At 33.4% G+C, this 26374-nt stretch overlaps 2 protein-coding genes across 7 annotated transcripts; one reads left to right on the forward strand and one right to left on the reverse strand.

Annotated features, from left to right (window-relative positions):
* Positions 1–3404: 3404 nt before the first annotated feature.
* On the reverse strand, positions 3405–11484 carry LOC112790103 (uncharacterized). Of its 6 annotated transcripts, none has more exons than XM_072232699.1 (6): positions 10575–11484; positions 4860–5002; positions 4672–4739; positions 4406–4478; positions 4008–4070; positions 3405–3642 (listed from the first exon to the last, which is right to left on the reverse strand). In XM_072232699.1, exons 2-6 carry the CDS (start codon positions 4922–4924, stop codon positions 3495–3497), a joined length of 417 nt encoding a protein of 138 aa, XP_072088800.1. In that variant the 5' UTR covers positions 4925–5002; positions 10575–11484; the 3' UTR covers positions 3405–3494. The 6 variants fall into 6 exon arrangements, with proteins under 6 accessions (XP_072088800.1, XP_072088804.1, XP_072088803.1 ...); XM_072232703.1 differs by having other exon boundaries at positions 3405–3649; XM_072232702.1 differs by having other exon boundaries at positions 3405–3649; positions 5274–11416.
* Positions 11485–18724: 7240 nt separating this feature from the next.
* LOC112790104 (homogentisate 1,2-dioxygenase) lies at positions 18725–25041 on the forward strand. Its single transcript, XM_025832338.3, has 9 exons — positions 18725–19240; positions 19805–20035; positions 21105–21184; positions 21963–22130; positions 22254–22429; positions 22549–22618; positions 22731–22885; positions 23223–23306; positions 24551–25041. Exons 1-9 carry the CDS (start codon positions 19053–19055, stop codon positions 24758–24760), a joined length of 1362 nt encoding a protein of 453 aa, XP_025688123.1. The 5' UTR covers positions 18725–19052; the 3' UTR covers positions 24761–25041.
* Positions 25042–26374: the final 1333 nt, after the last annotated feature.

Consider the following 26374-nt stretch of genomic DNA (forward strand, 5'->3'; position numbering starts at 1 on the left):
TTTGGTATTTCTTTGAATACCGAATCTTGACGTTGGCTTCGATTTTTCTTCTCCACCCAGGTATGTTTGCGTCCCTTTGTAGAATGATGGGGGTAGATTGTGCAAAATCTCAACGTCTTTATTCTCGTCGGATAAATCCGTAAACACACAATTGTCGGACTTTACTTGCAACGGGCTCGAGTTTTTCTTTGTTACATCATCACAGGGTTTATTCTTCATCTCATATAGGTCCGTATTGTCGAATTTCTCATGCTTCTCATTAGTGTTACATTGAAGGGCGGTTAATTTATCAAGTGACTTCTTCGCCATCCACATTGCCTTTTCCATCTCATCAACTCTCTTGGATAAAGACTACATTATAAATTAGAAAATTAGTATTGGTATATATAAATAACATTGCAATATTATCATGAGTTGGATATATTACCTCTATGGCATGTAGTATTTGTTTCAACGGAGAATTTTCAATAATTTTCATCGAAGAAGATCCAATGTGATTGTCTACTACTTTTTCTTCCATTACTCTATTAGATTGTAATTTTAATTTTAGTAGAGATAGTTAATAGTGTTCTATACTTATATATAGGAATAAGATTATGTTTCCTACAACTAATTCTCTTTTAAAATTTAAATTTAAATAAGATAACCAAAAATTAGTTATTATACTTTAAATTAAAATATATATATATATATATATCCAAAATTAAAATAGTTTCACGGCATAAAGTACCCTAATTTTATCTTGAATAAAATTATTAATAAATTTTTGTTTTATAATTCTAATATTATCTTTTTGAAAAAGATAATATTAGATTTTTATAAGTAATCTTATTATTCTTAACTTCTTATCTTCTTACTCTAATTAGATAACTTTTTATAAAAAAAATGATAAAAATAAAATATCTTAGAATTTGTATTATTTTTATCTTATCTTATCTTTTATAACCGAATTTGCTATATATTCATCTTAAGGGGTTATATGGTACCGTACAAGACTCTAATACTATCTGAGTGAGTAGTAGAACATGGCTCCAATGAAAAATACGCAGTTCAAGAGTATGTTTAACGATATAACAAAAAGGATAGAAAATTTAGAATCGGTCCTTCATGTTCTACACCAAAAAATTGATTTGATCATGACACAACAGAAAACTTCCACAAATAGTAGTTCGATGTTGGATCCTACTGTAATTGTGCATTCTTCGAAAAGTACAAAAACTAGTGATCTTACTGGTATGATGTCAATTCAACCCAAGAAGTTATTCCACTTGGATATTACTCGTGAAGCTACAACTCCACCTAATGGAACACCAGATGTTAGAATAGGAGCTGTACTGCCAAAGGTAACCTTAATTTTTTTCTTACGTTTATTTTTTAATTTTTTCTTTATTTAGTGTAACCTTGAAACTATTTTTTTTATCTGCAGTGGTGGACACTTATTGCATTTGAGCCTACTGCTTCGATGATGTTAACCGATTCTCAAGCTGCTGTTGCAGTCTATATTTTTTTGAATACGTTAGATCCGTACATATGGTTAATGATTATGTGTATAATGTAATGGTGTAAAAATTCTATGATTCTCTCAGCTAACCACTTTATGAATTTGGCAGTTCTGAAGAGTTGGTAATCTCAGATAAAAAAGGTTATAGAAGTACATTTAGATGTCTTGTGCCGGAGAGATGTGTCGAATCACGAGTAAGTATAGAGGTCAATTATACAATTTCTTATAATTATATATTTAAGCCTCTATTTACCTATAAATATGTTTAACATATAATTTTAACATATTGTAGGTTATAAATCTGGTGGCGGCACTTATGATGACACGTGTATTTCAACGTAGAAATGAAGATCCAATTTGCTGGTTCATGCCTGAACATTTTGCAGTAAAGTTATCCCTATAATATCTCTAAATTATAAGTTAATTTTTTGTGGCTAATAGTTTGAGTGGATATACGAATATATAAGGAAGTTCTTTTTTCTAAACTAAACTATGCTATGTACTCACACGAGTAAAGTGTATAATTAAATGATCAATTCAAAAATAGCTGTTAAATTGAAGACATATTTTCATTTAACAATTTTTTTTGTATGCAGCGATATGCTTTAAGCGAAAAATACACACCAACTGAGGTTATCTTTGATTTTCTTGGAGCATATATTTCACTGAAAATTAGCCACGTCGCTAGGGTACAATTGACCAATTTATTTTCCATTAATATACTGTTAAATTTTTTTAGTGTTTATAATGATTTAAGGTTTTTCGCAGGTTTTTATCCCTATCTGTGAGGAACTATATTGGTATCTGGTTATTGTTGACTTTACGATTCGTCGTCTAATCATATTGGATTCACTGCCTTGTGTCGAAAAACATCAACAACGCAAAAGGAACGCAATTAAAGTGGTAATTATTTGTTCTAAATCAGTACTCAATCATCTATAAACACTTAACAATTTAAATAACCATTTGTTGTAACTAGTACTCTTAGTCAATTTAAATCATTTACGATTCACAATTTTTTTTGTCATGAATTCACTCTTGTAAAGGTAATTTATTTAGAAGCGATGTTAGATGATCATATTTTTTATGATGATAAGTCTAAAGTTGTAGATTGTTCCACTTTTTGGCCTATGACACCTTTTGGCCTAACCACTCAAAAAAATAGATCGTAAGTCTAATATTAATGTTTTTTTAAAAATATCATAACTCGTTCAATAGATTATATCTTGTATGTATATAATAACTATTTGTTGAATGCTTTTTATCATAGGAATGATAGCAGAGTTTGGGTGACCAGTTGAATAAGAGAATGTACTTTACAAGATGACTTCAATATTCAGGTCATATTTATAAGAAAGTATTTTTAACATGATTTTTTCAACACACTTCTAATTAGAATTATATTGTTGGTACTCTAAGCAGATTAACGACTCCACACGAATGAAACTTGCCGTAGATTTGGTTTTAGAGGAGTACAACGATTTGTGCCTCGTAATACAAGAAAATGCTTGGCAATATAGGACCAAGGTAGAAACAGAGCATGAAGACAAAGAGAATGAAAAATTATCTTTTTAGATATTTTTAATAGTTTCTTTGAAAGACAAAGTACTAAGCTATGTTTCATTTATTTTTACACTAATTTATCCTTCTATATATTACAATTCTATATTACTAATTTTCTTTACTTTATCGATTAATATAAATTATTCATAACCTATATATTTCCGTAAATAACAATGAAACCAGTCACATGACCCAGGAAACTTCGGTTTTAAACATTATGGTAGCCTTATGTATTGGAATTATTATTTGTGCAACAATGAAAAACTTATATTTAGCTTCTGCTAATGAGTAAAGGAAAATACATGTCAAAATATCAACAACAGTACATAACAAGGAGAAGAAAACAAATAAGAAGATTTCTTTATCAAACTTGTATGAGATAACGTTAACAACACCGAAATCTTATCTCACTAGGTAAGAACTGTATAAATTAAATTACATAAAACAATGGTACATCAACATCAATGGAACCCAAGCACCATGATCTAGCCCCCTCCTTCTGTCTTCTTCCACCGCGCTGAAGCCGGATTTTTGAAGTAGATCTCTTACCTTCCTTGCAAGTTGCGGAGCTCCTGGTGCTAAATACTTAATTTATATGCCAACAGAAGATTAAGATCAATTCATGGGCAACCGAGAACTATGGCCAAAATTGTTCTACTTTGTAGTATCTTTCAAAAGGAGCCAAAAACATAACATGGTTAAAATTAAGAACTAAGATTCCCCATCACAATAAGATACCAAATTTTCAATCATTTCTGAATTTGAGCCAAATACTTAATTTTCAAATTATTCCTCATATTTAAAGATGGCAAAGGCGAGTCTGGAAGACAGATCAAAGAGTCTTCATTTATTAGACTAATCTGACAATAGCAAGATCCACCAAAAAGCTAGAATTTATACAGGTTACTCAATCACAAAGCAATATACTTAAATGAATACATACCAATCCAAATTGTTCCTCCAGCAACAAGAAAAGTAGAGTTCATTAAACAATGTGAACTTGTACCTATAAATGAAAATTTAGTTATATTATCTAAACCAACAGAAGCTTCAAAAGTAAGAGTTGATCAAATGGAGAACAGTCTGATAAATATGGGGGAAAGATGATCTAGGAAAGATTGAGAGAAACCTTTCTTAATTAAAATAAATAACAAAAATTTACAGACAGAAGAGCTAGTCATGAACTAGCAAAGAAAAAAAAAAGAAAAGTTCTGTTTTATGTTTTTTGCACATACTGCAGAGGCTCTAAGCTAATATAAACCTGGCAATTATCCATAACAAACAAATACACAAGCTGATGCTTAAAAATTAAAATGTCTTCATGCTTAAACAGAGAATTACCATGCTGGTAGTAACTCATCCTGAAGAATAGGATTTTGCCATTTCTCAATGTCTTCTTCCCATCGTTTGTATTCTGTTTGGAATTTAAAATATAACAAGATTTGTAAATATTACTGACAGAATCTAAAACCACTTAAAAACATTACTTTAGAAGCATTCATATCTTTTATCCCTTTTACGATGTGTGAAGATCATAACATATAATACTAATGCAGATAAACCATAGTAAGGAAGAATATCAACTTCAATCCAATCAGACAACATACGAGTTAATGCATCATGGGCCAACTCCTTTGCAGCTCTCTCAGAAGTCCCATAAAATTTTGTGTATCTCCTGCAGAGTAAAAGAATTGAAATTATTCAAACAAAAGCGCACCACAAAAAAAAAATGGTCGGCATATTACGTCTTGCTAGACATTTACTATATACAATATTCTTACATAATTTTGATTACCTATGAAAAGTGCTGCCTTTTGAGAACTTTACTTTTGGAGATGACCATGCAAGATTAAATGCCATAGTGCATTTTCCATGGGGTTCCACTAGATTTCCCTCCAAACAAAATCACTAGAATCTTGTCTCATTTTCTATTTTTTCCTATAGAGATTTACAGAAAGATTACAGAACAAACCCATAGCAATTTTCAACAAAGATTTTGAATATAAGGACTTGTTAAGATTCTTAGACGTGTTAAATCAGCTCAAATCCCTTCCTACTCTAGCAGTATTCTACTAATTCAATATACAAACAACAAACACAATCTGTTTACACAGCAAAGGGAAAAGCTGTGATCCTATCAAATTAATTCATGCAATTTAATTAAGTCCTAACCAATCAAAAAGTGAACCACAATGAGGAAGAAACTTACAGCATAATCCGTTGAAATGAAGAGTTCAACACTGAGAGATTTTAAAATCTGTAGTTCTGTACCTTTTCATCTTTCCTAAAACTTGGTTATGCAATGGTTCAAAATTAGAGCACATCCAAAACTAAGGGTTCGGTTTGAAGAAAACAGAAGAAAATTCGGAAGTTGTTTAACAGAACACAACAGAACAAAATAGAAGAAAGTCAGATGCGACGGCAGAAAAAATCTCAGGAGAAAACTCAGAATTCTATTTCGTAAGGAGATTTATTCAGTCTCGTTGATGCTTTCCAAGAACTCTAATCTCTCTCAATTTCTCGTCGCGCGGCGGCGGCGGCGTCTTGCGCGGCGGGGGAAGGTTGCGCGGCGGCGGGCGCAAGTTGCGGCAGCGAGGGGAAAAGGGAGATATTGAGATTTGCAGTAGGGGAAGTGGAAGAGAGGGAGACAGTGATTGAAAATCCTAGTAGAAATTGATAAAGAGAGGAAACCCTAGCAGACCTTTCTTCTCTAAATGCCTTTGAATAGTGGTGTGCATGGACCGAGTGAAACCGGGTTTGATGTGACCCAGACCCGGCCCGAAATATATACCGGGCCTATTTATTAGACCCAAACCCGGTCCTAGACCCGATGAAATCTATACACTTTCGGGCCACGATTATATCGGGTAAAAACTGGGTGAAAATCGGGCCATTAACATTACAACATTGATATCTTCTTATAAGCTAGCATGTGAAAATATTCAAATTTTCAAGACTCCAACTATTATTTGACATGGTAAATTCACTTAGAAAAACAAGAACCGACTCTTCTTTAAAATTAAAGCATAATCATAATCAATACTAATATTGTATAATTAACACCAAATATTTAAATCAATACAAAAAACACAATATTATGCATTAGTCTAAAATCTTATGCATTTTAAACATAAAACATTAATTTATAATCTTATAATAACTAATAACACAAAATATTAAGGTTTACAATACTTAAATTCCACATAAGAATAGCCATCATCCATCACTAATAACACAAAATATTAACTGTATATGATGACCGGGCCACTGGGCCAATTTCGGGTGACCCGAGCCATGACCCGGACCCGACTCGACATAATGACCGGGTCTATTTTTGAGACACTTATCCGACCCTAAACCCGATGAAATCACACCAAATTAATCCCTAAAGTGCTCGGGGCCGGGCCGGATCTTCGGGCCGGGTCGGGCCATGCACACCCCTACCTTTGAATCTAGAAATGAAAGAGAAAGGGGACAAAGTTAAAAACCAATAATTTGAGGGGGTCAAAATCTAATTAGTAAATTTTCCAAAAAAAAAAGGTACATTTTATAATTATTTTTATGAAAGTTAATGATAAACCTACAAGAATGTGGGAGTAAGGAATCCATGGCCTGATTTTTGTTATTGACAAAATGATTCTCGAAAGATTTTAAAATTTGACAAAAATGACCAACCGTCAATTGAATTACCTGGAGTTAAGATTTTAAGGTGACGTATCAATTAACAATTATAATAATTACAAAATTTACTCACTTTTAATTTTTATAATTTTAAAAACATTTTTTTTATTTTAGAAACACCCCCAATTTCAATTTTTTGAAAACCCTAATTCATTTTTTCTGAAATTCTCATCTCTTCCCCTTCCTCATCATCATCCACCAATTTTCTTCTTCTTTTCCAATTAAATCCTCTTCATTTTTATTGGTTGTTGCATATACCTTCCTCTTTCTTCTCACTCTTCTAACCAAAGATGTTTCTCTGATACTCAACCCCCTTTTTCATTTTTTTTCTCATATACAATTAACTCCTCCAAAAGCTTCTCCACCTCGTAGCTCTTCTTCTCCTCTTAATGTTGTTGATCACCACTTGACCCACCTGCCACCTCCAATACCAAACTAGAACCAGACCCATACTCAGAATTATCATCAACACAACTCACAAATGGGTTTGCGTTAATGGCACCACCAACACCAATAACTCCTCCATGATTTAGATCGTAACCAAACTCCAAATTGAGGTTCAAAGTCCTTGTCTGGTTGTTCATGTTGTTGTTGTTGGCATCACAATATTGATACAGAGGAAGATGATTACTCGATCTTCGAATGGGAGGAGGAGGAAAGTTTGGAATAATGTTGCGAGATTGTTGAATGGAGTGTTCGTCATCCTCGTTGGAGAAGTTCACTTTAGCTGTCTTTCTGCAAATCTTACAAGCTTCTCTGTAATAGGTCATGGCGGTTTCTTTGGTGGTGTTGAAGGTTCCAAGCCAAATGCGAACACCTTTCCTTGGATCGCGAATCTCTACCGCCCATTTCTCCTCTTCACACGCCTTCCCAATCGCAAACTAAACCATTGTCTCAAAAACACAGGATCTTCCATGCTAGTCTCCACAGCAGATCTCACCCCCTCTGCCGCTACCACCACCACCACAACTACAACTACAACCAGAGCCTCGTTAACCACTACCTGATTCCCAAAAATGGCATCGTTGAGAGGAAAAAGAAGAAAAGAAGGAGATTAGGATTTTAGAAAATGATGATGATTTAGAAAAAGAGATGAGTTATAGGAAAAAAAAAAGAGGATTAGGATTTTTAAAAAAATTGAAATTGGAGTTTTTTTAATTATAAAAATTAAAAGTGGGTAAATATGATAATTGTTAACTGACACGTCACTCCTAAACCTTAACTTCAGGTAAAACAATTAGTAGTTGGTAATTTTTGTCAAATTTTAAAATTTTTCGGGGATCATTTTGTCAATAACAAAGATCAGGTACCATTTTGTCAGCGTCAGAATCTTTCGGGTGATCAGATACCATTTTGTCAGCGTCAAAATCTTTCGGGTGATCAGATACCATTTTATCATCGTCAGAATCTTTCGGGTAAAGATTTAATATTTACCTCATATGAATATAATAATTTAGAGTACATTCTTGTTGTTACCACGATTAAATTCGTTCTTGAAGTCTTAATGGCTCTGAAATTGTTTGGATCAAACCCTACAGTATGAGCGGCTTTTTGAACCGGGTTTGATCTGAGCCGCACACTACGGAGCTTTCCGATCTTGTCTCTTCCTATCTGTCTCTAGTGGCCACGAGTGTTGCCAATATTGCCTTACATGTGTTCCGATCTTGTCTCTTCCTATCTGTCTCTAGTGGCCACGAGTGTTGCCAATATTGCCTTACATGTTGTGCCTAACATGACTCCGCCACCGTAAAAAAGAAATTCTTTTGGTAACCTGGGCTCTTGACCGAGCCAATCAATGATAGTGCTCTCGAGCTCGGTTGCCGCTAGAGAAGAGAGCGTTGAATCCAACGACGTTAAATCTAGTGCTGAGCATCTCGTCCATAAAGCCAGCTTCAACGACGTTAAATCTAGTGCTGAGCATCTCGTCTATAAAGCCAGTAGTGCTACCACTTGATGGGAATAATGTAAAGAATTAAGGACTCCGCCGGTGTCATTTCGGGGATTATATATTGTTTCATGCCATGAAGGATGATTTCAATGGACTCGGCGCCAACAGGAACATGAGATGGAAGCTGTTTTCCAAGATATTTGGGTTTAACTTGACTTAGAACAGGATAATTTCTAATGTTATCATCAAGGGTGGGCATGGTTTGGATTTTTAAAAATCCAAACTGCATCCACTTTAGAACTAGTTTTGTGGTTCATGAAACCAAACTGGATCCGAATTAAAAAGGGAAATCGATTCTAAACCGGTTTGAAAAAATAAGAACCGATTTCAAATCAATTTTAATATTCAAATCCGATTTTATATACAAACCGATTTTAAATCCGGTTTTTCTAATATCCAAATTTAAAATTCGATTCTTTTTTTATGGAAATCCTGTTTCAGAACCAGATTTTTTTACCTCAAAACCAGATTTTTTAACCAAAAATCCAATTTTTAAAAATTCAATTTCCAAACCAGATTTTTTAACCAAAATATATTTTTGTCATTTTAAGACAAATCTTTGAATGAAAGTATAAAACCAAATGTGAATAGTGGTAAAAAAAATTAACAAATAAAATTATTTTAAAAATTACAGAACAAAATGAGGAAACACCCAAAATTGAAGTGATCTGTGATCCAACAATAACAAGTAGCCAAAATAAAGAAACACCCAAAATAAATGACCTGAACTTTTTGCTACGCCTACATGAAGCTGCAGAACAAAAGCTGCAGAAGCATAACTCTGAAGAGGAGTTGAATTTTAACAGGGTTGAAGTTTAAAAGTTAAATCATACTCTATTATCTACCACAATGATGCAATAAGCCAACACTTAGATAAACAGATTGGGTGTTAATATTGCAATTCACATCAAAAACAGATTCAGTGTCAATATCCTAACTCACAACTAACTTCATTATAGTATAATTTGCAAATACTAGCTCACTTTCTCATGACATTATCTTTAATAAATTCAAAATAAATTCACCCAACAACATATTTGGAACCAAAATTATTATGATGAATGAACAGGAACCACAACCATGCAATAAGCCAACACTAGAAAACAGATTGGGTGTTAATATTGCAATTCACATCAAAAACAGATTCAGTATCAATATCCTAACTCACAACTAACTTCATTATATTATAATTTGCAAATACTAGCTCACTTTCTCATGACATTATCTTGAATAAATTCAAAATAAATTCACCCAACAACATATTTATAACCAAAATTAGCATGATGAATGAACAGGAACAACAGTTAGTCAAACTAAGGGAACACCAAAAGTATTTCTAGCACCCTGATCTTCTGTATTCTTAAATGAAATGCAAGGGTTTAAATGAGTGTTCATAGATATGATAAAATGGTCCAAATGATCATAAAAGTTTACAATATAATATCAATCAATGTTAACAGCAGATAAGAGAAAATTCTTCTATTTCTTGCACCATTCCTACCTCAATATTCAACACACACACATGAAATCACTCATGTCAAATTGCCATCAATAACAGAACAAACTACCAAAGCATTCATCATGAAACGCAAAAAACTTAACAGCAAGTAAGATTCTCAATAGCAGGCCAATAACACCATACACAAATAATATGAATGAATGTTCATCAAATAACCAATCGAAAATTAGTGTTTCCTTCTTCAGAAAGAAACTTAATTGAGCTGAAAGAAGAAGGCTTTTTGCCAATTATGTAGAAAATACTAACACCGTTTAATCTTTAGCAATTAGCACAATGAAATGAGTACAGAGTAACAGCTGAATCAGTGACGAGATGCTGAAGAACTGAATCGAGTAACAGTCTAACAGAGACGTGCACTATACCTGAACGCCGGAAGGGATGGAGCTGGAGGCGAGCAGCGCTAAAATCGACGGCGACGAGAGGTAGAAGACGACGACAAGGCGATGGCAGAGCTCGCAGCCGCAGAGTGGCGGACAGAGGAACTCGCAGCTTCAAGCTCCGAGAGAGGAAGGGGACGCACCGTGGGAGATGAGGAAGGGGACGCACCGTCGCAGCTTCAAGCTTCCTGCTCCGGTGCCGGATGCGGCAGAAACAACAAACGCCGGCAGCGGAGACGCACGTTGAAGAAGGAAGAGGGCGAGATCAAGAAGGAATAGAGCGAGACCAGAGTCTCAAATCTGAAATTAGGGTTTTTTTTTTTTAATTTTGGATTTTAATTTGTATCTGGATCCGGATCCAGATTTAAAATTGTTTAAATGGTTTGGATTAAAAAACCAAACTATAACGACAATTGTTTGTTTTTTTCTCTGATCTCTCAGTCTGCAATCCAAGCTACCCCAGGACTGAACCTCCATCATGAGAGGTGCTACGTTGGCGGTGGACATTCACGATCACATGAACCTCATAGAGAGGAGCATGGGTTTAGGAATGCGAAGAAGGTGAGAAAAGGTGAAGGTGGACAGAGCTTTTCGGGAGAGGTTTCACTCGTTCCTAGAGAAGAAGAATGGATGATCGAAGGGGAAGAGAGAAGCCAGCAAGGAGGTCAAGCTAAGAAGTTATTTTGTTATGCCGGAAAAGGAGGAAAGACACCGGTCAGGGTGGAGGAAGGGAATGAGCTCTCGCTGTCTGAAGATGAGGAAGTCGAAATAGAAGTAATGGAGGAAGAGAGGAACAGAGACAAACCAACGGAGAAGAAGCAAGGCCCAGAGATTCGGGTAGAGGAAAACTTGTTTAAATGCAAAATAGAAACGAGGTTGCCTAGTCATATCTGCAGCGTGACAACTTATACTAATTCAGCATTTAATTCACTAATTCAGTATTAAAAGGATTCAGGGATTAATATAGTATCTCGAATTAAATTTTGAAAATTAATATAAATAATTTTAAATTTAAAAAACTAAAATAATAAAAATTATAAATTAAAAGATTATTTTAAAAATTTAGTCAAAAAAATTTAGGTATCCAAATATTAATTTTCATTTTCAATAATATCATTTTTAGAAATACAATGTCTACAAATGATATTACTTGACATATAATATTTTAATATTTAATTTACAAAATTTAATATTTTAGAACTTTGTGTAATATTTTTGAAAATAAATAATTTTTTATTGAATCTAAATTTTTTAGTTATATTATATAATATATTAAAATTATTTTTATTTATTTAAATTAAAAGATTAATGACTAAATTTAATAAATACATAAAAAGATTATATATAAATATATTTTAAGATAAATTTAATATAATCAATTTTAGATAAAAATGTTTATTTATTTTTTTTAAATATCCCTAATATTAAATTTTTTAAAATTAAATATAAATCTAATTAAATATTATTACTTTTCTACACTGATTTTTTTGAATTCACAAAAATATCTCTAATAATAAATTTACAAAAATACCTTTAATAACAAATATATTTAATTAAAATCAACATTATCATAATTAAATTTATTAAAAATATCCTTAATAACAAATACTTATCTAATTTCTAAAAATCACATAATTCATAATTCGTCTCATAATTGAATTTATACAAAAACAAATCTCAACATTTTTAAATACATGTACTAAAATTTTAAAAACGACAATCTAATACAATCCATAAAAATTCAAAAATAACAAGATTTAAATCAATTTTTTTAGAAATAACAAAAAAATTTTCAGTTGAAGTTGAAACTGTTAGGATTTGGTTGAATTAGTCCCACATTACATAGGATAGCAAATGGAGTGGGTGGCCTAGGCTATAAATATGAGGCTAAGTTCTCCATATTTTTTGCACCAGTCGGAAACACTTAAAGCTTGTATCTGACTTTTCTTTTCCTCTATACTCTTTGATTAGAGAGTGTTGTGAGGTGTAGTTAAATATTTGCTTTGAGAGAGTGTGGGTGTACTGGGTGCCGGTGTTAGAGAGAAAGAAGTCTATGTGTTGTAACAATTTCACATAGTGATATTCTCTGGTTGTCATTTGACAACGGCCGTGGTTTTTTTTCTCCGGTAATTGGAGTTTCTACATTAAATTCTTGTGTTGTGATTGTGTTTATTTTATTTCTCTATGAAAGGTATTTTCTCAAGGGGGAATGGTGTATTATTCCCAACAAGTGGTATCAAAGCTTCGGTTCGGTGGGATTTATTCTTAGTATGCTCTGTGGTTGCAGCCTAGTCTGACCTTCCACATCAGAAAAGAATTTTGTCCTGTAACTTGAGGTTGATCTTTGGTTGCTGTTATTGTTGCTGGAAGGCAGTGTGACACTGTGAGAATGCAATTTGGAAAGGTTCTGGCTAAAGAAAGACTTGGTATTTAAGTGTGTCCATTGTGACCCACCTCTCTTTCCTGGGGACCCTTCCTAGTGCACGGTCTACAGTTGAGTTATACTATTCCAGTATACGGTTGCAACAATGTCAGGATATTCAAGTGCTGTGAAGCTTGAAATAGAGAAATTTGATGGAAGAATCAATTTTGGCTTGTGGCAAATACAAGTCAAGGATGTGTTGATACAATCAGGTTTGCACAAGGCGTTGAAGGAGAGGATCTCTGATATGAAAGATGATGTTCTCTAGAAGACAAGAAGTATCCTCATGGTATTGCCGCACTGCCATGGATAAGGATAAGTTGTGGCAATTGGGTCCACAATTGCACATGGGCATTGGTTGGTGTTGAGATGCAAGGTGTGTGGCGGAGTTATGTCGATGGCTGAAGAACTTCCAGGAAAAACCAATTTGGAAGTTGCACCATGAATTTTCAGCAAGGTTTCGATCTATACCAAGGCGAAATGCTTGGAGTGGTCTAATTCCAAGTGAGTATACTTTCATGGAGGAGTATGATAGTTCTCTGAACTATGATTGTCGGTATAGACAATGGCAGCAAAGAATTGACTATGGAAGCTGAAGATGTGTGACTATTTCAATCAAGGTGGAGATTGTTAGGATTTGGTTGAATTAGTCCCACATTGCTTAGGATAGCAAATAGAGTGGGTGGCCTAGGCTATAAATATGAGGCTAAGTTCTCCATATTTTTTGCATCAATCGGAAACACATAAAGCTTGTATCTGACTTTTCTTTTTCTCTATACTCATTGATTAGAGAGTGTTGTGAAGTGTAGTTAAATAATTACTTTGAGAGAGTGTGGGTGTACTGGGGTGCCGGTGTTAGAGAGAAAGAAGTCTATGTGTTGTAATAATTTTCACATAGTGATATTCTCTGGTTGTCATTTGGCAACGGCCGTGGTTTTTTTTTCCGGTAATTGGAGTTTCCACGTTAAATTCTTGTGTTGTGATTGTGTTTATTTTATTTCTCTGTGAAAGGTATTTTCTCAAGGGAGAATGGTGTATTATTCCCAACAGAAACATCATGTCAATTAGATTATTGTCCCTTACCATGATAAGGACAACCTTTATTTTATCTTTAATGCCCAAATAAGGAACATTCCTCAACAGTACCATTAGCTTCATTCTGTGCTCAGTTCCTTCTTTCTCATGCTTAAAACAAGAAACCATATCAATTAGAACAGTTGTGTGTTCTTGATAAGCATCTTTCATTTTTCTACTTAATTCTAATACTATGTCAAGCATTTCCTCACTTTTGCTCTCTCTCTCTCTCTCTCTATATCTTTTTATTCCTTTCTCTAGTAGACGAAGCACTAGGAGCAGCAGAAATACTAGGAGTAGCAGGAACACCAGGAGTTGGAGGCTCCTAAAATACAATAAACAATTCAATAAAAGACTATCTATTTATGTACACAACAATATGGTCAACAATAAATGAATTTATGTACATGAACTAGAGTCAATTTCTTACGTGCTTGAGAATCAATTTCATATTAAATTTTAGTCTTTTCCAAATTTACTTGAATGTTTTTGTTCACTTGCTGATCACTCAAGGTTTGCTTTGCACTCAACCTTCATAGTAGCAACTGCTTGAATTACATTTTCTGCATTGTCTTCTTGAGCCCAATCCCTACCAAATGCTATTCCCAACTCTTCAAAATGTGGAAATGATTTATTGTAGAGGCCATTAGCATTAGGATAGAACTGAAATTAAAAGAAAAATAGATAAGCAATAAATATTAAAAAGTTAAGATAAATAAACTTGTATTAAGAAAGTTGTTTAGAATTTACACTCTTTCATTCATTGAAAATTTGTCGCTCCACTACAATCATTTTATCTTTGTCGTTCTAACCAAATCCACTTTCAACCATGTCCATCATCTCAACTATTGCAAAATATTATCTCTTTAGCAATTTCACCCTTGATTTAAAGTGTGGATTAGTCTAAACATAACATAACAATTTAGAGTTATTACTACTAAGACAAATATGGAAACTTTCTCCGCATCTGCGACTCTTTCTCCCTTTGCCAAAACTATCAATTATCAAGTGAAGTGATGTAATGAGTAATGCAAATTCATAAATACAAAAGGGATAATTTTTTTCATTTTGAACTAGATCCAACAGATTGCTTCAATGTGACCAACAATGAGGTATGGTATAATATGGTAACTTAAATTTCAAAATGTATAGCAAAATTTAGAATAATTAGGTGAAATTTGTAACACTCTACCACACAGAATTTTATGCTTAAGTCGTAAAACATAAGTGATGAGACATTACGACCTCTAAAATAAAAGACATACGTATATACATATGAAGGAAAATCATATGGAGGAGTCTTGAAGAAAAGTTTAAGCAAAAGTCGCAAAGTGAAAAAAGCGCATCGCTCGAGTAAATGGTTATTTGGATAAGAAGAAAAGTAAAGATATATATACATAAAGAGTACAACATCAAAAATACAGTATATCAAGCTCCAAAACATCCCAAAATACACAAAGTAAGCTCCTATTTCTCCACAAGAGCCTCTGGGAGGATCAAACGTAAAACATATATGGAGAAGAGTCTATATATATACACGTAACATAATAACAAAATAAACAGCAATCCCAACTTCACTTGCAGTAGGAAACTCCAGATGCCTAGCGAGATACCTCTCGACTTGTATCTGAAAACAATAATATAGGTATGGAATGAGAACCGAGAGTTCTCAGCATGGTAAATGTGCCAACATACATAATATATAAGATTTCGAAAAAGCCAGAGACAATCCTAGAACTCTGGTACTCATAATTTAAACTTAAAGAATAAATTAAACCAGATATTAGGTAAACTATCTAAGGTTCTCAAGTCCTGAATCTAACCCTAACTCAACACTTCACCTTTGCCTCCTCCAACCCTTCGAAACACTGGTGGATCTACCATCGTCACTCATCCGCCAGACAAGGAATCTCTCAGTTGCATAGACATACAATACAAACAAAGAAAATACACATCCTAAAAATATAATTATAGTCTAATATAAATCTTAAAATATCTTTGAAATTTAAAACATTACATAAAATATCATCAACCAAATACATATGATCTTATCAAAATCCAAACTCAAGTTAAATATTAATAAAAGCATATCCAAATATTAAATCCCAATATCATGGTTTATCAATCATCAAAATCCGCAAGAACTTGTTGCAAATCTGCTTCGGTGGGATGATCTTCACTTTCATTCCCACCCTGTTGAGCAGAAGAATCAAGAGATGCAGCATAAAGACCACTACTACCCTATGGTTTTCCATTCACCATTTGTAGAGCAACATATTTTCAAGCTAAATCTGTTTTTCCCCTAAGGTTAGAAGAACCTTGTGACTGACTATCGTTAGCACTACGGGAATTAGGATTAGCAGCATCATTCAGAATAGGAGTATCGACAGGCATGTTATTATTCACAGAAGCATTGTTATCAACAGTTGCTTCTTGATTAATACTATTTTCCATAACTGAAATTAATATAACAGATATGAAATTAAAAGCAGCCACAAGCCCACAACACAACACAATGAACATTAACAATTTTGCCTACAGTAATTCTGCCTACAGCGTTCAGCCAGTCAACAATATTGCAAAATCGAGTAAGTTTCCAGCATTAACAAATTGCAAATTGGAATACAATTGAACAGAGAAAGTTCACAAATTAACAATTTAGAATACAATTGAACAGAAGAAGTTCACAAATTGAACAACAATTGAATAGATTTCAGATTATTTATTTCTTATACAATTGAACAGAGGAAGTTCACAAATTGAATACAATGGAATAACAACAGTTTTCAGATTATTTATTTCTTATACTAACCAACAATTGAACAGAGGAAGTTCACAGAGGAAATTCACAGAGGAAGTTCACAAAAATTGAACAGAAATCGAAGTTCACAGAAATTGAACAAAAATCTAAGTTCACAGAGGAAGTTCACAGAGTATCAACTTCATGTTTCTTATACTAAAGAAGATGAGCAGAGGCGAAGAACAAAGAAGATGAGCAGAGGACGAGTCACTCACCTGGGGTCGATGGAAGGCTACTAGTGTTAACTGTTGAGGACCGCGTGACGATGAAGACGATGAGATGGTGTTGAGGACCGCACGAAGATGTAAGGCTACTGCTTGCTGGTGTTGAGAAGATGAAGACGATGGAGATGGAGGGCTACTGGGCAGGGAACCAGGCGACGATGGAGGGTTACTGGGGCTGAGGACCAGGCGACGGCGGTGGCACTGATGACCTGAGACCGCGGCGACGATGAAGGGCGACTGGCGGCTAGGGTTCAGACTTCAGAGGGCGGCTAGGGTTCACTCACTGTGAGATGAATCAGGAATGAATGGGGGTCGGGGGAAGAAGGGGGTAGGGTGCTCCACGAGCGGGTCGGGTTGGGTTACAGTTTTTATTTTTTTAAAAAACAATCAAAACGGCGTCGTTTAGTAGAACCGGCCGGTCACTGGTCCGCCCCAACCGGCCAATTTTTGGCCGGTTCACCAGTTCTTCTGAGTGCGGTTTTTAGAGGAGGACCGGACCATTTGCATTCCCGGTTTGCGGTTAAACCAGTCGAACAAGCCGGTCCGGTCTGGTTTTCAGAACCTTGCTGATGAGTCTTATCTGTCGGTTATATAGCCAAGCCCCGACATGTCCGGTAGCTAACCCTGGACAGTCCCTTTGTGTGCGCATCTCTAAGAGTCTTTGCATATAATTCTCAATCATTTAATTTTTATCTCATTGGGAAAATTTTCGGGGAGTTAAAGTACCCGGCTACATCTTATGACTTAGGATCAACAGAGTATCGAGTCTCAACCTGGAGTGAGTGGTGACTAACCACTGCATCTGCTCGGAAAAACTCGTATCTCAGATAAAGAAGAAGTGCGTAAGCCAAATAATCATTCAAATTTATTTATTCATTGTTCATTCATATATAACATTTTCGCACTCCCCCAAATAATCCACATTAACTCATTCATTAATAATATTTCATCAATATTTTATCATTCTCAATTAATCAACATCATTTTAGTTCTCATTCATATCATAATCAATACGTCGACCTTTTTTCAGTTAGAACTCCATCCTCCATAACCTTTTTGTTTATGGGGTTGCAAAATGCTGTAAACAGAATTTGTATTCCTGGAATTGCTGCTGAACTGATTTTTTTTATTGTTCTTCAATTGATGTTTTTGATTTTTCTTTGTGAAATTTTTTGTTTTATTGTTTAACTGATCAAATTGTATAATAGAAACACATTCATTGCGAGAATCATGAACCGGAAAGAATGTGGTTTTGGTTTTTAGATCGGTGGTAGTAGTGTCTAAAACAACAATAGAAGAATAAGGAGTGACCGTGAAAGACACACACAAATCTTTTTACAAAAGTTGACATGATTGAGGATATCTTAAGGCAAAAAAATTAAAAATTTTTTAATTTGTAATTATTTAGTTAATTATAAAAAATAATTTAATTATTAATTAAAAAAACATGTCATATCATCAAAATTTAGTAGTTATTTCAACATTTTTTTTTATCAAAAATGTGCTTTGACGAGTTTAAAAATACACTTATCAATTTTTAAAGTCTTTTAAAAATTAATTTACCAATAATAAAAATCAAATTCTATTTCATCAACATCTGAATATTTATAATATCGAATTGGAATTTACCACTTTTCTTGGTCTGTTAGTTTATAGTTATCATTATCTCTAATGAGTATGGGATGTGACTTGTCAAATTTCATAACGTGATCATTTTATCTTCTGTCTATGAGGGACCCAGGTCACCGAAGTTCCAAACTAGCTTCTTTCTTATTTCTTTTTCGGTTCTTGTTTGTAATCACGAAGATTTTACATCTTGGCTCACTGGCTATGATCCTTAATAACTTGAACATCCTTCCTTTTCTCTGTGACTGCCATAGGCTATTTCTACTTATAAGCTTTTAAGTATACATACATATTAAATATATCAGTTTCCGTGAATCATGGAAGAACCCAAGGCCAGCGGCGACTTCCAGTACCTCTCCGGCTTCGGCAACCACTTGTCGTCGGAGGCCCTCGTCGGAGCTCTTCCGGCCGACCAGAATAGCCCCCTCATCTGCCCCTATGGTCTCTACGCCGAGCAAATCTCCGGCACCTCTTTCACCACCCCTCGCAGCCACAACCTCTTCAGGTTCATTAATTAATTAATACGCACTTCACATCTTTCAGTTTATTATCTTCTTCAATTCAAACACTCCCCCCCCCCCCCCCTTCTTTTATTTTTCGTTTTTCTTTTTTTTTCTTCTAGTATACTGTCATACTGGTCTTCAAAATTAATTTTATGCATGAGTCAAATTGGTCCCACTTTCAACCGTAGTCCTTCAAATTAACAAAGGTACATCAACGTAGGTCCAATACGGCAAATTTTTCATCAGATTAAGTTGGAGACTAATTTGACTCATGCTTGAAATTTGAGAAATCAGATTGAACATTCGAGGCCTCTTTTGGTTGGATTTGAATCTTCTAAATTTTGAATTTTACTTTAAAAAATGTGAGGTCTCATAATTTATTTTATGAGTAGAATAAAAGAAATATGAAAAAAAATTATTCAAGAGTGAGAGATCAAATTTTATGTTCTAAAGTAAAAATTCAAAACTTAGAGAATCCAAATTTCTTTCCCGTTTAGCCGTTTTGTTGACTTTCTTTGCTTGTTTTCCCAGTTTTAATTTGTTTGTTTATTTTTGGGTTGATGTAGTTGGTTTTATCGGATTAAGCCTTCGGTGACTCACGAACCGTTCAAGGCTCGTGTTCGTTCTAACGAGAGACTTTTGAGCGAGTTCAGCCAATCCAACAGCACTACTAACCCAACTCAACTTCGATGGAAGCCTGTGGAAATTCCTGATTCGCCCACCGATTTCATTGATGGTTTGTTCACTGTTTGTGGTTCCGGCAGCTCCTTCATGCGCCATGGATATGCTATTCACATGTAATGCATCAAATTGATATCTTATGCTATTCGGCGGTGTTTTTTCTTTCTTTGTTTCATTTTGTCAGAAACAAAATCTTTGGAGACCCAGATTAGTGGTTTACTCAAACAAATTTGATGGATGTGATAAGTGGATATTGTGTATGCCAGCTCACCGTTTGTGATTGGAGTTTTATGTCGATACCAACATTTTATCTTATTTTATGGAGTAAATAGCCATTTTGACACCTGATTTTGACAAAACAGTCATCAACATATAAATGTTTTTGATAAATGAACTCCCAATATCAGTTCTGTTTGGCCAGTAATGGGTTAATGATTAGCCCATTTTGTCAATCGGAGCTGATATTTGGGAGGTTTATTTTGTCAAAAACAAATGTTTGGATCTATTTGGTCAAAATTAGAATCTTTCAGGTATCAAAATGGTTATTTAGTCTATTTTATGACTTTCAAATAATATCACTTTATAACATGCACAAACCTTGCCGAAACTCAAATGTCAATACCCTTATGTTAATTTTCTCTGCCTTTCATTTAGTTTTCTGAATGTGGAGCTACTGTCAGAACCAGATAACATGTTTAGAGGGTCCACATGTATACTTGTTTCATTAAATGTTAGTGGAACGAGTAAACAAAATCATTTAGTTATTTCTTGTTAACATAATCAGTTACTGCTTTAGTTGAATAGTTAATGTACTTTCTCTGTTCATAAACTCTTTCAACTTTGTTGTATTCATTGAATTGGTATATGAAATTCTGTTTTGGTAAGAATGACTGAAGAGTAGGTAAGAAACTGGTTCTATGTTCAGTTTATGTATAGAGCCAAATGAGTTCTTAAGTGATGTGCTATTTTTCCTTTGTCGTTACTTATGCTGCCATGGATTGTTGCCCTGAACAATTATGCTGCAATTTTTCTCCACTTATGTAATTTTATTGTAGCCTATGCAAAACATGAATAATGTTTGATATAGTAGATATTGGTTCGAGTTGTCATATTTGTGAATTATTCAAATTTTGAAGGTATTATTCACACTAACTATGTTGAGTGCAATATATATATCATTTACAGGTACACTGCCAACAAATCCATGGACAAATGTGCCTTTTGCAATGCTGATGGAGACTTCTTAATTGTTCCCCAACAAGGAAGTAAGTGACAATTATACACATCTTGGTTGTTTTAGCTATGGAGGTTTGTTTTCAGCTACTTCTGTTGTGATGATGTGCTTTCATTATCATGCTTTTAGAGCCATACGATTTCCTAGTTGATCAGTGCTTTAGAAACCTAGGATTGATCTTTCCCTTTCATACAAAAGAAGAAACATTGTTCTCTGTACTCTTTTAAGTCTTCATACTTGAGTTCTAGGTTTAAATTGTTTAGATTTCGTTACTACGATTCTGGGCATTCTGGCCATGGCAGTATGAATATTTTTCTTTATTTCCAACATGAATTTGATTCTATTGTTGTGGCCCGTTGCAATCCTGATGCAGTTATGTTTTGGTCAAATTACATGAATCAGTATCATTCCATAATTGGGGGCTGCTGTAGTTGCAGTAGTAGTGCCCTGGTTGTGGACTGCAATTTGAATCTATGAAAGAAAATATCTAATTCAAGAGTAAATTTGGATGAAAAGTACTGCTCTTTAAAGGGATGGTGCAAATATCATCTTTATGGTTCTTTACAATGTATGTTATTCCTGAATTATTTCGTCTATATTGTCTTTATGATACTTTATGTAGAATCTTATTATTAGAAGGAACCAAAGTTCTCAGTGTCACCGTATTCCTGAATTCATCAATATCTTATTTGGAGTCTTGGCTAAATAATACAGGTTCCATGACAGCGAGAGTATTCTTTAAATAATCCTTTATTAATGTCACTTCTTTTGTAGTATATGTTTCTAATGACCTTTGGCTGGTTTTGTAGGACTCGTGATCACTACTGAGTGCGGAAGATTAAAAGTTTCGCCTGGTGAAATCGCTATATTACCTCAAGGCTTTCGTTTCACTGTGAGTCTGCCGGATGGCCCATCCCGTGGCTATGTAGGTGAAATTTTCGGTACTCATTTTCGACTTCCGGATCTGGGACCAATAGGTACATCATCTATTGTGCCATTAAGAAATTTAAGTTAACATATCAATTGCTTACATATTCATAATACACAATTAAAAATTGATCTGCTGTTTTTTTTTTTTTTTTTTCTTTCTTTCTTTTCAGGTGCTAATGGTCTTGCATCTTCAAGGGATTTCCTTGTTCCTACAGCATGGTATGAAGATAAATTCAATCCTGGGTACACTATAGTGCAAAAGTTTGGTGGTGAACTATTTGTTGCAGTCCAGGATTTCTCTCCCTTCAATGTTGTTGCTTGGCATGGTAATTATGTTCCATATAAGGTGGGTTGCTCTTGTAGCAACATTGTTTCAAGAGAATGTTATCATTTCAATCTTCAACATGTTATTTCCAATTTTTTAGGGGTAATAATAATTTGGCAAATCTTGTTTTTGCTTTGTAGTATGATCTAAACAAATTCTGCCCTTACAATACTGTTCTGTTCGATCATAGTGATCCCTCAATAAACACTGGTACAATCTCTTTACCATTATTTTTTTTTTCCAAGTTTTAGACTTTCCCTTAAACCACTTGTCTCTTTTTTGTTCCTTTTTCTGTGTTCTGACAATTGTTTTGTATATGCAGTACTGACTGCACCAACGGATAAACCTGGGGTGGCATTGCTTGATTTTGTAATTTTCCCACCAAGATGGCTAGTTGCTGAGCACACCTTCCGTCCTCCATACTATCATCGCAATTGCATGAGTGAATTTATGGGCCTCGTTTATGGTGGCTATGAGGTAACTTAGATCTAAAAGAAGAGTAAATGGTCAGTCCCCAGCCACGGAAAATGGGAGAAGCATTAATCGATACTCCATAGGCTGGGATACCAAAAGGACTAATATGTTTCATCCATTTTAGTATTTAGAACTGCACGTTAATTTATTTTGGTTAGGGATTGAATTTTCCCTAAAAAAAGACAAGAGTCAAGTGTTTAGTCTAAAATAATCTATTTTCATACATTTCTGTATTTTTTTTCCCCAGCATTCTGAATCACTGTGCTTTACATCTGGTGATCGTGAGGCAAAATTTTGTCTCTGTCTGTGACTAATACATTATACGAATTTGTTTTTTAAGGCTAAGGTCGATGGATTTCTTCCAGGCGGTGCAAGTCTTCATAATTGCATGACTCCGCATGGTCCTGATACGAAGTCGTATGAGGTATATATATGTCGTTTTCTTGTACCAAGATACTAGATGTACTTATTATACATTGTCCTGACTCCTGATATTTATTTATTTATTGATTTATTTTGAGTATTGAATCTTTTAACAAGGTATAAGATCGAGTAGCATAAGTATGCCAACCATCTATCCTTCTATCTATCTTATCTATCTATCTTATCTACATAAAAGTTCATACCTATATTTTCTTGCAATTACAGAATGATATCTCTTTTACTTATTCTATTATTGCCACATAAACTCTTTTGCCAGGTTGTAATTTTTACAGAATTTTAAATTTATTTTTATTATTATCCTTTCTCATCTAATGACATTTACTAGCATTATCTCCTAATTAATAATGAATTTAATGCTATTATTAGATTATTTTCTAAAAAAAAAAATTTTCATATTATTTATTTGTCATTAATTAATTCTATTTATTAAAATATTACTCTATTCTTATATATTTTGCATTATAGATAAAATAATCTATATATTATATTTTCATATAAATTTTTTAATTTTAAAGATAAAATCATAAATTGTGAAGTTAATTGGTATTCAATGATGTTAAGAGGAATTGTTGCAAAAATACTTAGATTTATCAAAACCAAATAGAAAAAAAATTGACTCTTTTTTTTATATTTTATCAAAAATTATACTTAAACAAATACTTTAATATATATATATAAACAAACATTATAGATTGGTAGAACTAGATTTTATTATACTACAGAATTTACTATGATATAATTCTTTATTTTAAGAGCTAAAATTACTACTTAAGCAAATACTTCAATATATATATATATATATATAAAGTATTGATTGATCGAATTAGTTTTTATTATATTATTATTATCAGTGTAAATCTAGTTGTTATGAAACCCAGCTCAACCCATCCCGTTGTAGTGCAAAACTCAAGTCGCCCAATCTGGTGTGACTCTTCCGGGCCATGTTAATTTTTTCTTTCTTCTTAGAAAGAAGAACTTCGTATCTGTTTTTGCTTTTATCTCACCTCGTTGACATTATCATTCGGTTTTGAACATCATAATGTGTTAATTGCTAATTATTTTTGGCATCTAATGATATTATTTACATTTTAATATTTTATATTTTCATATATTTATTAATTATTATCATGAACCAGTATCACGTCTAGGTCAATGACCTTTGATACCTATGATAACAACCAAAAGAGAAATGAATAATAATAACATGTATTGGTGCACTTACAGGCTACGATTGCACGTGGGAATGATGTAGGACCTTCAAAGATCACAGAAACAATGGCTTTTATGTTTGAATCGTGTTTGATACCCCGTATCACTCCATGGGCTCTACAATCACCATTCTTGGATCATGATTATTACCAGTGCTGGATTGGCCTCAGATCTCACTTTAATCAGAAATCTGAAGTCCCAAACCTGCAGAATAATGGAGAGTAGGGGATTCAAAAGGTTGTTGGTGATCCATACAAAACACACAAAGGAGGTTAGTGACAAAACAATACAGGCAGCCGAGGCTTGGGTCCAGTGGCATTATCAACTGCCTCAAAGAGTTGCACAAAGGTTCGAATCCAGAGTAAGCTCAGGATAATAGTGTGTGTATGTCTCTGTATACAAATAAATGCGATAATATATAGTATTGTGTTTCACTTACCTTTAGAAAAATAAATGTAAAAGCTTATAATAATGAAAAATGATCCACAACCAAGTGATTTATCCAAGTCTAATCAAGTAATTTTTCTTGTCGTTTTTTTCGTTATCGTCGTTGTTATCGCTGTCGCTGTCGCCGTCGCCGTCACCGCTTCCTCTTTTTTCTCTTCTCTTTTCATTTAAATTTCTTTTCCTTCTTCCTTTTCGTTATCGTTAGAAAGTGAAACCAAAAGATAATTATGAAAAATTAAAATTAAAAAAAATAAAAAAAAAAGATGAAAAAGAAGAAAAGATGAAGAGGATAAAGAGAAAGAACTTTAAATTATGTAGAATTTATTAGAAAAATAACACTAAAATTTTTTAATAATAACATAAAGATATTTTAGTTTTGATAATGAAACTTTAAATAAATTTCAGTATTATTTTCGTTTCCAATAAAAGTTTAATCCAATAAGAGTGAATCTATAACCATTCAACTAAATAAAATTACAATACATGTTTATTCAAATCTAATATGAGAAGTAATTATCCTAAAAGAAGATATAAGAGCAAAACAAAAAAAAAGAAAAAAAGAAGAATAAGAAGCAAAAAAAAATACACTAGTAACGAAGAGATTTATGTGTTTTGTAACAAAATTTCGATGTTAAATTATAAAATTTCGGTGTTATTTTTGTTTATGGTAAGAATTTAATCGAATAAGTGTAACTCAAAAAATTTTTATATCACGTTATAAAAATTTTGCATAACTCAAAACTCATCTTCCCTTTCTTTTTCTTCGTTATTATCATATTTTTTTTAATTTCAATTTTTCATATTTTTTTTGTTTTTTCCTCGTAACAAGAATAAAAACAAGAAAAAGAGAAGAAAAAATCAAACAAAAAATAAGAAGACATACATAATGCTGCAAACATCACTAAGAAGAGGAAAAAAAAAGAAAAATGCAGCAATATATTGTGATAAGAATGGGACGTGGATGCCCATTCCCATACAGAACTCACATTCTCAAAGAAGGAATAATAATTAATGAATGTTGAAATTGATCCTCCTCATACATGTATAAATAGAGGCCTTTGCCTCCGAGAAAAGTAAGCAAGTAATAAGAAATCTATTCCCTCTTTATGTTGCAATCAAATACTCTTCTCCTTATATTTCTACTACAATTCTTTCTCTTCTTTTATTTTATAAGTATTTTAAATTCTATTTTCTATTACTCTTTACATATAATATTAATAGCCATATTAATCATCTTTATTATATTGAGATAATAACAATAAACAAATGCAATTCTCTCTCTCTCTCTTTATTTTTAATACTTCTTTCTATCTTTGTATATATATACACAATACAACATATAATATTAATATATATATATATATATATATATATATATATATATTATTGAGC

The sequence above is a fragment of the Arachis hypogaea genome, chromosome 3 (genome assembly GCF_003086295.3).
Source record: "Arachis hypogaea cultivar Tifrunner chromosome 3, arahy.Tifrunner.gnm2.J5K5, whole genome shotgun sequence".
NCBI lineage: Eukaryota > Viridiplantae > Streptophyta > Magnoliopsida > Fabales > Fabaceae > Arachis > Arachis hypogaea.

What these genes read in the sequence shown, in the direction of transcription:
- LOC112790103 (XM_072232699.1), bottom strand. Translation starts at nt 4,924, where the DNA reads ATGGCATTTAATCTTGCATGGTCATCTCCAAAAGTAAAGTTCTCAAAA. An exon ending in AAAGGCAGCACTTTTCATAG is followed by an intron (nt 4,740 to 4,859) that starts GTAATCAAAATT and finishes TTTACTCTGCAG; the next exon opens with GAGATACACAAAATTTTATG. An exon ending in GATGAGTTACTACCAGCATG is followed by an intron (nt 4,071 to 4,405) that starts GTAATTCTCTGT and finishes TTTCATTTATAG; the next exon opens with GTACAAGTTCACATTGTTTA.
- LOC112790104 (XM_025832338.3), top strand. Translation starts at nt 19,053, where the DNA reads ATGGAAGAACCCAAGGCCAGCGGCGACTTCCAGTACCTCTCCGGCTTC. An exon ending in CGCAGCCACAACCTCTTCAG is followed by an intron (nt 19,241 to 19,804) that starts GTTCATTAATTA and finishes GGGTTGATGTAG; the next exon opens with TTGGTTTTATCGGATTAAGC. An exon ending in TCGTTTATGGTGGCTATGAG is followed by an intron (nt 22,886 to 23,222) that starts GTAACTTAGATC and finishes TTGTTTTTTAAG; the next exon opens with GCTAAGGTCGATGGATTTCT.